The 12594-nt window shown below is 44.0% G+C and overlaps 1 protein-coding gene across 1 annotated transcript in view; it reads right to left on the bottom strand.

Annotated features, from left to right (window-relative positions):
* The window catches only part of RCOR1 (REST corepressor 1), a 118821-nt gene that overhangs the window by 15551 nt on the left and 90676 nt on the right, over window positions 1-12594 (bottom strand). Inside the window, exons 4-7 of the mRNA XM_061159477.1 lie at window positions 7008-7060; window positions 5509-5670; window positions 4777-4895; window positions 2274-2352 (exon numbers count right to left, since the gene is read on the bottom strand). Coding sequence (XP_061015460.1) covers window positions 2274-2352; window positions 4777-4895; window positions 5509-5670; window positions 7008-7060 — 413 coding nt within the window. The remainder of the gene's footprint in view (window positions 1-2273; window positions 2353-4776; window positions 4896-5508; window positions 5671-7007; window positions 7061-12594) is intronic.

The following is a 12594-nucleotide window of genomic DNA, read 5'->3' as shown; positions in this document are numbered from 1 at the left end:
GGAATGGCAAACCACCACCAGCTCAGCATACTAGCCAGGAGAACCTCATGAACTGTATAAAAAGGCAAAAAGATACGACACCGAAAGATGAGACCCCCCAGGTTGGAAAGTGTCCAACATGCTACTGGGGAAGAGCGGAAGACAATTACTCAGCCATAAGAAGGAAACAATGCTATCTGCCACAACAGGAATGCAACGAGAGAATATCATGCTAAGTGAAGCAACACAGAGAAAGACAAGTATCACATGATTTCATTTATATGTGGCATCTAAAATAGAACACAAATGACCTTCTCTATGAAACAAACAGAATCACATACAGAACAGACTTGTGGTTACTGGGGGGAGAGGAGGTTGGATTGGAGTTTGGGACTAGCAGAGGCAAGCTATTATATATTTAATGCAAAAACATGGTCCTACTATATAGTACAGGGAACTATATATATGGCACAACAACCCACTTTAGTATTCTTGCTTGGAGAATCCATGGACAGAGAAGCCTGGCAGGCTACAGTCCACAGGGTGGCAAAGAGTCGGACATGACTGAAATGACTGAGCAGGCACACATATATATATTTTACAAAGGAGGTCATCTGGAAAGAGTCACCAAAATGTTAACAGTGATAATGGGCACATGCTCAGTCACTTCAGTCGTGTCTGACTCTCTGCATCCCCATGGACTGTAGCCCGCCAGGCTCCTCTGTCCATGGGATTCTCTAGGCAAGAACACTGGAGTGGGTTGCCATTTCCTCCTCCAGGGAGTCTCCCTGACCCAGGGATTAAACCCATGCCTCCTGCACTGGAAGGTTTTCCTGGTGACTCAGCTGGTAAAGAATCTGCCTGCAATGCTGGAGACCTGGGTTTGATTCCTGGGTTGGGAAGATCCCCTGGAGAAGGGAAAGGCTACCCACTCCAGTATTCCGGCCTGGAGAATTCCGTGGACTGTATAGTCCATGGGGTCACAAAGAGTCAGACAAGCCTGAGCGACTTTCACTTTCACTCCTGCATTGGCAGGCGGCTTCTTTACTGCTGAGCCATCCGGAAGCCCTGATAAAGGGTGATGATATTATAAATCATTTTCATTTTTTCCCTTTTGTTTAGCTGTGTTTCCTACATATCTATAAAAAAGAATTTATTACTGGTGTATTTTTAGTTTAGGTATGTCTAGACTCTTGTTTTTTTCATACTTCAGTACCTTCTGAGACAGAAAACCTTTTAGATTTTAATGAAACTACAGACACTTATTTGAACACATGTACAAGTAACACCCACGCTGGGATTCCACACTCCAGCCTGAATGGGACTCCAGTGGACAGACACCAGGGGGCTTGGGACCTCTGCCCAGGTGGTGGGGGCCGCATCAAGGACCGCCTGCAGGCAGGTCTGTATTGTGGGGGTTTCCACTGGGCCACAGTGACAAGGCCTGGTGTCCTCAGAGGGTCCTCGGGGACCCCATGTGTGCTTTATTCAGTTATGAATCAGCAAAATAATTCAAGTTTATCACCCCCATTTCAAAGGCTAAGATCACCCAGACACCCCATTGTTCTCAGTGAACAGTTTATAATAAATAAATACTATAAATATATCCCCCAAAGTCATATATAATTGTAGGGGTTTGTGGGCCTCTTGAATCGAGAGACTAAAAACCTCTGGCATCATGGTTTTTAAAACATGAGAGATTAAAGCTTCTCCATGACCCAGAGGGCACAGGCCCTGGGCGCCCACAGGAGGAAGGAGGCCCAGGGCTGAGAGGAGGGCAAGAGGCCCCTTCCTAACCTGTTGAGTGAGTGCCTGGCAAAGAGGGCAGTGAGGACTGCTACCCTACAGAAAACCTCTCATTAATGCCATTTTCCCCTTTAAGGCTTTCTTTCTTATATTTCTTGGCAAACAAAACTCTTAAGTTCTATAAAGCAAGATTAATACATACATACATACTCATACATATCATGATGTCTCCTGAAAGTGAAGTCGCCCAGTCATGTCCAAGTCTTTCTGACCCCATGGACTGTAGCCTGCCAGCCTCCTCTGTCCATGGGATTTTCCAGGCAAGAATACTGGAGTGGGGTGCCATTTCCTTCTCCAGGGGATCTTCCCAACCCAGGGATCAAACCTTGGTCTCCCGCATTGTAGGCAAACGCTTTTACTGTCTAAGCCACTGGGGATGTCTCCTACATGGCACTTAATATATTAAGTAGACTAAGGAAAAAGAATGCTTTACCTTGAAACTAGTAAATGAAATTTATTTGTCTTAATAATACTAGGGGAAAAAATACCTCCTTTTTGCTTTCCTTGTTTTGGTCAATCTCCATGTCAATGGGGTTATTTCCATTTGTTTCTTCCAGTTCATCCTCACTGGAAGACAAAAACAAGTTACTGAAAGATTATTTTGTGCTACTTCTATTTAATATACAAATATAAGCAATAAATTGATTTAATATAAAATTAGTATATGTTTTCAGAATGTTGAGAAAAATGTTTTTACAATTCAAATAAAATACCAACTCCATAGTTCTTTTAGTCTAAATGATTAAAAAAGCTATTGAAATAGGTTTCTATCTCCCAAACCAAGCGTAGAACATTGTCACTTTACATTTGTAAAGTGTTTTCTCTCAACTAAAAATATCAAATTTAAGACTTTAATTCTCCTTAATTATCTAGTAGAGGACCAGGACATGATCATTAGATATAACTGAGAAATTATTTAAGAATACAGGCTCATGATATTGAGAATAAATTCACCCACAAGTAAAAACTCATTTTCATGTCCCATCTGTGTACCCACAGCTACACAATTCTGAGAATTGGAGAAGGTTTCTGGTGGCGTGAAAAACTCAAAGTGAACTTCAAAAAGAACACTCACACTGATAACGGAACTTCAAATGCTTTTGTTTATATTCTTCCATGAAGTATTAAAAAAAAAAATAAAAGCTCTGTGGTAGGTAGGAGCTTTACGAAAAAAGGAACATGAAGGTTCCCAGAGGCCAGACACCTGGCTTGTCTGCCTGCAGCTAAGCCAGCTGAGCGGGGCTGGCGGCACAGCACTCAGGGCTTCCAGTGTCATCACCCCTTGTCTCAGGGTCCCACGCCGGTGGGATGCCCACGGCTCCCCGTCCTCTTCTCCCTTGCCCAGGCCCGCACTGTCAGCAGTTCTGGCTGAGGAAGGTGCTGAGAGCAGAAAGGGCTGGGGCGGAGGGGATACTCCCCGGCCCCGCCATTCCCTTCCCAGGCAGGTCCCGCCAGACAGTCAGCCGTCTCCTGGGGTCTTCTGGGGCCCGTGCCCCCTCTCTGTCTGCTTCCTGACGGTGGCACCAGGGCACAGGGCAGACGAAGCGCCCCGAGGCGGACGCAAGGTGAGAGCCTGGGCATGTCCGCCAAACCGTTACGGCTCCACCCTCAAGGATGACAACCCCAATCTTTATTAGATTTAATTCTGATTTCAGCTTAGTAAACTGCACCTGTTTGTAGTAATAGATTTAGTTCACAAAGAGTGAATTAAGCCTAAGGTATAATAAAAACAAAAAATGTTAATCAAAAGTTGCTGTAACACTAAAAACAAATTCAATAGTTTGCTCCTTTTCTTTGGTTACTGAGAGTGCTGATCCATAAATAGACCCACTAGTTACACGTGATACAGACCAAAAAATATGCAGACTGTCAAGGTCAACAATTTCACAGAATCTTACAGCTGGGAAGAGCTCTGCAGATGTTCTTTACATTGCTCTCATTTTATACTTGTGCCCAGACCTTAGAATTCTCCAGAAGTGACGCCCGATTATCAGCTTGTCCCCACAGCTTGTCATTCCTTTCATTTGAAATCATAAAACACTCTCCTGAGACAGGGCCATGAAGATCATAGAGTTTATTTTATTCCTTCATTTTATTTTTGTATTGTTAATTTATAAAAGTAATATATTGTAGAAAACATAATTTTTAAAAGCCACCTATATTCCCACTAACACAAAACCCATTCTGTGTCTTGTCTTCAGACCTGAGGAGACAGAGACCTGGGAATGAGTGCATGGAGCCCACCAGCGGGCCTCTCACTGAGAGCAGAACCCACTTCCGTGAGCGAGCACAGGCCACGTCCACAGCTCTGCTGTACGTAAGGCTGAGGGCGTGGTGTCTTAGGTGTGTCCCGCACACTGAGCCGTCCTTAAAACTAAGCTCCTTATAAAGAAGTCACAGGGAGGTGGGAGGGGGGTTCAGGATGGGGAACACATGTAAATCCAGGGCTGATTCATGTCAATGTATGGCAAAAACCACTACAATACTGTAAAGTAATTAGCCTCCAACTGATAAAAATAAAGGGAAAAATAAATAAATAAAAATAAATTAAAAAAGAGAAGTCATAAAAGGATCCCCTACCCGCGCTCTCGCTCACATACACAGAACAGATGGTCGAGAAAGGGAGGAAGGAAATCTAAACTGCAGATGTTTAACAAATCAGACATAAAAACATGTCAGCTGAATCCTGCAGAAGTACATGAGCAAATTTCAACCCCAGAAGTAAGAGATTCCTTTTTGCTAAAGGAGATACCCCTAAGGAAGAGAGGAACGTGTGGGGAAGTTCACTCACTGTGACTGCAGAGTGCTGAGGAAAGATGCCTTCAGAACGTAACACCCTGAACGCAGCTCCTCTGTGTAAATTTCGGGCCCACCCTGAAGGCCCTGGGGAGACCGGTCCCCTCCCTTTCCTCTGCGTGTCCACCTGCTCCTAGAGACGCCAGGGCCGGCAGGGCTCCCTGGAGGGCTGGGACACCGCCCGCGCCTACTGACCTCTCCTCCCGCTCACGCTTCTGTCTCCGAGCGTGGCGGTCCATCACGCTGGTTTTAGTCCTCGTCTTCTTCCAAGAGTAGTAGAACTTCACCAGACTTGCTATAGATTTATCAGGAAGCTGGACGGAAGAGATGAGCTGCTTCAGGTTTAATCTTTAAAGATCAAATGTGTGTACATATATTTCATAAGGATCACGCACACATATTCAGAAATGTCATAAGTCACAGTCATTTTTCTCTGAATTCATAGAAGAACCCTCATCGATACAGTTTCAAATGACTGAAGTTTTGACTGCAAGTGAAACTTGGCCCATGAAAGACTGCAGAGTCACTCTAAGATGAATCAGGGTTTTCACACAGCTGAAGCTTCTAACATAACTTTTAGGTTGTTTTTTAAGGAATTCATTTTAGCACTAATGTGACCATCAGTCAGCATTCATGGTAGGAGTCCACCAAATACCATTCTAAAACGTGAGAGATCAGCAGAATTCCTCAGGGAGACAGGGCCCCCGATGCCGCGCCTCACCCACTCACCATCAGAGACCCTTTCTCTCAGGACACTCTGGGCAGTCCTACCCCGAGAGCTGGGCTGGGCTGGGGCTGGGAAGCGTCACCCACCCAGCAGCTCCCGCTGCACTAGACACAGGACATTGACACTGGAGGAGGACAGCCCTCCCAGGGCGCTGGAGGGGGACGGGGGCTGGCGCACACACAGTGCTCTCACCTACTCACCATTTGTTGGATTCTATGAAAAGTTTTCCCGTGAAAACTAAAGGCTTGCTCAAACAAGACTTTATCTTCCACAGTCCACTCATCTGGGAAGGGGGTAAAGTTGGGCAAATCAGCCAATGATTTTTCAATATTATGCTTATGCCAAAAGAGCATCCCAAGAGCCTAGAAAAATAGTATCAGTGAAATTTTTAGACCAACGTGACTAAAAGATCGTGGGAATGAGGCTGGCAAAAGGGAGCATATTTTACACCCCGACAAACACACATGGGAACTCACAGACACTGCTGCTGCGTGCCCCTCTGTGTACTAACTCGTTCATCTCAGGCCCTACAAGGTAAGTCCCCCTCTTCTCATGACTCAAATTGGAATACAGGGGCCTGAGAAACCCAGTAACTTGCTGATGGTTACCGTGGACAATGGCAGAAGCAGTGGGCTCTAGAACCTGCACTCATAAAAGGGTCACACTCTAGTGCCAGTGGACATGAAAGAGAAAGTGACTCAAAAAGCACACCACTGTTTTTCTTTGGCCAAAAAGTTCAAACATAAAGAGTTTTGGGTTTCAGCTCAGAAATGAGTAAGGAACAAAGTAGAAACAAGAGAATTCAGGAATACTTTTCTAAGAAAACTCCCTGTAATTCTATTTTAAAGTGGAAATAATCATAATTTGGGAGACCAAAATCCTCACAAATTTCATACAAGTGCACTTAGCAGTCACCCAATAATAGTTACACTTTCTAAACAAAATGAAAAATTAATGATTTTCTAAGCAGCTTTGTGAGGTTCAACAGCAGGTTTTGGAGAAAGAGACATACATTTCTTGCTTTGAAAGATTCTGCAACTACCTTCTTGTAACTGGCTTCCCTAACAGTTCTACCAGGTAAAATAACCAAAAGCGAGGCCATGGCAGAAAGAAAGTGTCCACGTCTATGTAACCAAAATTAGTGGTATCCTTGGGCATAAGGGTAAATGAAAAAAAATTATTTATAGGCTGTAAAATCTAGATCAATACAAAGGAAAATATTAATCCAACTTAAGGTGATAATCTGAAAAAAAAACTGTAACTAAAAATAAGGCTGAAATAAGATATCATGTTTCTGAAGAAAAATTAACATCATGGATTTCTCATTAATTGGCTCCAAACAATTCTTAAAACCTGAGTAAAATTTTACAACCTGAAAAATGATTCAAAACAATTAAAACAGGCCTGAGTAGGTTTGAGTGTGACATGAGTCAGGAAACCACAGGAACAAGAAACAAATCATATATTCACGTAAGAAAGCACTGTGCCAAGCACCCACTAAGGGCTGCTGCTGACCCTCCAGGCCAAGGGTCTCTGCTGCTCATCTCAGGCAGTGACAAGCAGATCAGAGCCCCTGGCGCACTGCCAGCAACCACCAGACATGGCTAATGAGGAAACCACGCTGCCTAACACACAAACCATGAGACACCTAACAGGTGAGCTACAAAACCCATTTTTAACAACAAAACCACACCGTTACCTGCTCCATGTTGTACCCATGCTTCTCTTTGGCAATGGCGATGTATTCATCCACTGAAAAACAAGACAGGAGGCCGTAAACAAGAGCAGGGACAGGGCACAGTCTACGGGCTCCAGAACTGATATTGATTATATATATATATTTCAGGCCTGCCATGCATGAGAATAAAGATAAAGACAAGATAGGAACAAAACAGAGTTACATAGTGTCATCTCGTTATGGATCTTACATATATAAATCTCACAGAGAAGTGGCTGAACAAATAAATACTCACAGTACTTATTTCTGGATGGTGAGGTTATGATTCTGTTTTTTTCTTTTTTTAAAACAAGGTTCTACTTAAATTTTCTATGATAAGCAAATATTACTTTGGTACTTGAAAACATAATTATTTATAAATAAAAGAAATATGAAATGGGGGTTTAGTCTCAGATTGAAGAGCAAGCAACCTACTTTTATGTTAAAGAAAATCTACGAGATAAATCCCATGAACAGCACTGAGTATTTGCTCCCCAAGTCCAGCAAAAGGTGGCGAGCGCCAGCGTGCAAGCACCAAGGGAACACGAGGAAACTGACTCACGCTCCACCAGCTGCCACCCCAATGAGGATCCACGTCCTCTCTACACTTCCCAGGCTTTCTCCCAGAACGGTAAGAGACCACTACCCTCCTAATACTCCTGGTGTGACTCTCCTTATCAACTACAAAAATAAGACAAACTCACAAAGGAAAACTCAGGGAGCACAGAATGGCAGGAAGCAAACACGCGCCCCTTCCAGCCCTAAGGCCCTTCCCTCAGGTCTCACTTTCCAGGGGCCACGACCAGACTCAGCTGAGGGGACAGGCTGAGTGTGACACAGCCAGCGGGAAGATGCCTGGGAGAGTCAGAGCGTCTAGTCTCAGCATGCAATTCAGCTACGCCACACCATCCTCCCCAACTGCGGTATAACTGACCACCAAGTAGGAAACAGAAATCAACTCTGAGAAAGAATTAAAGTTCATTAGCATATATTCTAATACCAGGGAGGATTTTTTTCCACTGACAAAAGACCCAGTTTAATTCAGACAGTAACTACACGTAGTGCATTTTAATAGTAAGGCACTAATTTTCTGGTTGTTTTTTTTTTTTACATCTAATATACTCACAAACTGACTGGTTACTCCACTCAGAATAGAGTAAAATTCCAATTTACCTGAGAGTCAGTAAATGATAAAGGCTCTTGTTTGTCCCCAAAGTTGAAACTGGTGATTTTTTTAATTGGGGGATGAAATGTTTCAAAGTATGTCCCTTGCTTATTACTTCACAACAGAGTAAATTATGCCAAATAACGGAAAAATGATGGAAGGTTCTTTAAAAAAAAAAAAAAAGCCTTGAAAAGTAAGGTTGCTAGAGCAAGTGGCTGCATGCCTGCCTGGGAGAACCCTAAATGCTGCCCGAGGCACTCTAGACCCCGGGGGTGGACCACAGGTCAGAGGACAAAAGCCAGGTAATGAGACATGCTCAAGTCAAGAACACGTGAGGGGAAGAGACAGAAAAACAACCTACAGTCAACTGAGGGTCAGCCCTGGAGGTGTGCTTCATGGGTTCCTTCTTTTTATAAATATCTGCTGAATGAACAGTAAACGCACCTCCAACTTCTGCTATATAGTCTCTGCGAGCATACAGGTTTCCAGACGCTATTATTTACCTTAACAGAGTACGGAATGTGTGGTGTGTGCACACATTCAGTCACGTGATCCCCAGTCAGTCATACGATCTTTAGGCAAGTGAACACACAGGCTGGCTGCGATGCAGGAGCCCTTGGGGGCCTGTCCTGGCCAGGCTCTCAGGGCAGAACCACAGTCTGCTACATTAGTAACAGGGTCCACTAAAACTGCCCCCATTGTTTCTGATCAGATTTACTTAAATATATTACAAGTGAAACAAAAGCATCCTTTAGATGTTTTTTCTGTCTTTATCTGTTCTTTTGTTTTTACATAAAAAACTAACTGGTGGTAGTACCAGTAAAACAGACTAAAACAGTGGATCCCAGCTGCTGCTGCTAAATGTGGATTTAACATTTGCCATGTTGTACACAGATTGCCAGGAGAAATATCAACAACCTCAGATATGCAGATGATACCACTCTAATGGTAGAAAGTGAAGAGGAACTAAAGAGCCTCTTGATGAAGGTGAAAGAGGAGAATGAAAAAGCTGGCTTGAAACTCAACATGCAAAAAACTAAGATCATGGCAACTGGTTCCATCACTTCATGGCAAATAGAAGGGGGAAAAGTGGAAATAGTAACAAATTTTCTTTTCTTAGGCTCCAAAATCACTGCAGATGATGACTATAGCCATGAAATTAAAAGACGCTTGCTCCTTGGAAGGAAAGCTATGATAAACCCAGACCGCATGTTAAAAAGGAGAGATAGCACGTTGCCGCCAAAGGTGTGCATAGTCTAAGTTATTGCTTTTCCAGTAGTCATGTATGGATGTGAGAGTTGGACCATAAAGAAGGCTGAGCACCAAAGAATTGATGCTTTTAAACTGTGGTCTGGAGAAGATTCTTGAGAGTCCCTTGGACTGCAAGAAGATCAAACCAGTCCATCCTAAAGGAAATCAGTCCTGGGTGTTCACTGGAAGGACTGATGTTGAAGCTGAAGCCCCAATACTTTGGCCACCTGATGTGTAAAGCCAGCTCATTGAAAAAGACCCTGATGCTGGGAAAGATTGAAGACAAAAGGAGAAGCGGGTGACAGAGGATGAGATGGTTGGACGGCCTCACCGAGTCAATGGACATGAGTTTGAACAAGCTCCGGGAGACAGGGAAGGACAGAAAAGCCCGGCGTGCTGCGGTTCACCGGGCCGCAGGTCGGACGTGCCTTAGCGACTGAGCAACACCAACCAGCACAAGGCGGCCTGTCAAGTCGCATCTTTCAGGTGTTCTTAGAGACCAGCCTCAGGACTCAACTCTAAAGCAAAGGGAGAAAGAACTGCATCATAGCTGCTGAAGTGACAGCACCTGGGCCTTGAAGGTTTGATGAAATAAGTTAACACACGGGGGACCATGCAGCTTAGAAAAGGATTCCCATCTGATACCCACCAGTGACAACCCAGTTTTTCCTTCTTTTCATTGTCTCCCTGCCCAGTGTTCAATAAAGCTTAGACAAACGTTTGCTGAATGAATGCTAGTGGACTATGATATGTACAATGTTAACATTTGAGGTTCTTTTTCTAGCAAGGTGAAAGGCAGCACATATCATCAAAAAGGCTACAGATAACAAATGCTGGAGAGTGTGTGGAGAAAAGCAAACCCTCCTACACTGCTGGTGGGAATGTCAACTGGTATAGCTGCTAGGGAGAACAGTGCGGAGGTTCTGTTACCACAGAACACACAGTCCCACTCCTGCACACATATCTGGAAAAGACAGAGGCACCCCGATGTTCACGGGAGCACTTTTTACAACAGCCAAGACACGGGAACAACCCAAGTGCTCACCAACAGATGACTGGCTTAAGGAGATGCCGCGTATTTTACACAATGGACTACTACTCAGGCATAAAAAAGAATGAAATACTGCCATTTGCAGCAACATGGATGAACCGAGAGATTATTACACTAAATGAAGTCAGGCAGAGAAGAACCAATCATATATCATGTATATGCAGAATCTGAAAAATAACACAAATCAATCTATACAGGAAACAAACAGACTCACAGACATACAAGACAAATGTACGGTTTACCAAAGGAGAGAGGGAAGGGGAGATACATTAGGGGTTTGGGAAAACAGACATAAACCACTATACACAATGAGACAAACAACAAGGATTTACTGCATAGCACTGAGGATTATATTTAGTATCTTATAATAAATTATAAAGGAAAATTATCTGAAAAAAATATACATATATAAAGCTGACTCACTTTGCTCTTCACCTGAAATTAACACAATACTGTAGATTAACTATACCTTAACTAAAAGAAAGAAAGGAAAGTAAAGAGAGGCAGCACAGGTTAGGTACGGGGTAAGAAAGACTCAGGTCAAATCTTGGCTCAGTCTGTTGATAAAATGACTTCGTATCCAGTGGTACCTGACAAGCACCATATTTAAGACTGTGCTACCCTCAGCAACTTGCTCACACCCACAGAGCTAGGTTATCACGTAACTAAAAACTGCACCACGGAGGGAAGGCCTCCTCTCCCCTGCTCCTCACAGAGCGTTTTGGACAAGCATGAACTCAGTACAGCCACGGACACAGACAGTGCTGTGACAGGCCTTGTCTCACCTTCCTGCCCTCTCTGAGCCGTCCCCAGCCCTCGTTTCCTCTCATTAGCGGTGCACAGGGACCCCTACCTCAGGTTCTGCACTCCCAAGGCCCTCCCCATCACCTGCCTGGCTGCTTTACACAGCCTGCCAGGAGCTGTTGGCAGGTCATGAAGAAAATGGAACATTTTTTAAATCCTCCCGCATGAATTTCTTAAGCAAAAATGAGTTTTCAATCTCAGAAAACAAAATCAACTCCCACCTGCCCCTATGAAAAACAAAGGATGACTGGATATTTGAGGTGGGGGACAAAGATAAAACAAGGGAAACCAAAGAAGTACCAGCTGCCTGAGACAAAGACCACAGGCAGGGTGGGGTTCCCAGCACTTTGTATCATCTGGCAACAATAATCTTGATTTTGTCTCTAGAAGATTAAAGGTTAACCAGAGTTCGTCCCAATCTGGGGCAAACAGCCACCGCAGGCAGAGCGGTTGACTGAGTGTGATCAGGCCGACGAGCAAAGTCCACGGGGCTTAGGGAAAGGCCCAGGCTCTGCCCCCACCCGCCTTCCCCAGGGCACCCAGGACAGGACCAGGGTCATCGGCGAGCTACAGGCAGTCTTGCCTTGTGCAGCTTAGCTGACATCTAATGTCATCATAAGGAGACTCAGACACAGGGTTAAGTGTATTCTGCTTTAAAAACAATCCTATCATTGCATAATGCCGTGTTTTTAAAAACTTGAAAACTCCTACAAAAACAGCCAGGAAGAATGGTCCAATCTTAAATCATGATGGATACAGATACATGTATGCATCACCCTGATTCTTTAAAGAACTACACAGCTACACAAACCATGCCTTTTTGGACAACTTACCATTATGCATAGCACAACTGAATGAGTTGTTTGGGGGGTAACATCATTTAAAGGTAGAACGTGTGTGAGACGCATCAAGAAAATGTACAAAATTTCACAGAGCTTAGTCAAACATTTACTGAACTACCCTCACTACATAGAGAACACTGTATTAAACAGCAGGCCAAATACAAAAGAAAAACAATTTCCTGCAGCTCCTTGAACCAACACACAGGTGACAGAAGAGAACAGAAACACCCATGGCAACAAGCGCAGTCGCAGGACAGCCTGAGAATGCAGTGACAGTGATGGCGGTCATTCAGGAGAGACTTCCTAAAGACTCAACAGCTGTTCGGTTCAGTTCAGTCGCTCAGTTGTGTCTGACTCTTTGCGACCCCATGGAGCTGTACTTATTAACAAAAGTCACTGACATCTGAGAATCTGCTACGTGCAGGCCACTGTTCTAAGCTCTTTACCAGGCTTCTC

This window comes from Dama dama, chromosome 13 (assembly GCF_033118175.1).
Source record: "Dama dama isolate Ldn47 chromosome 13, ASM3311817v1, whole genome shotgun sequence".
Lineage (NCBI taxonomy): Eukaryota > Metazoa > Chordata > Mammalia > Artiodactyla > Cervidae > Dama > Dama dama.
The sequence above is the reverse complement of the archived record's forward strand: the minus strand, read 5'-3'. Positions and strand labels throughout refer to the sequence as shown.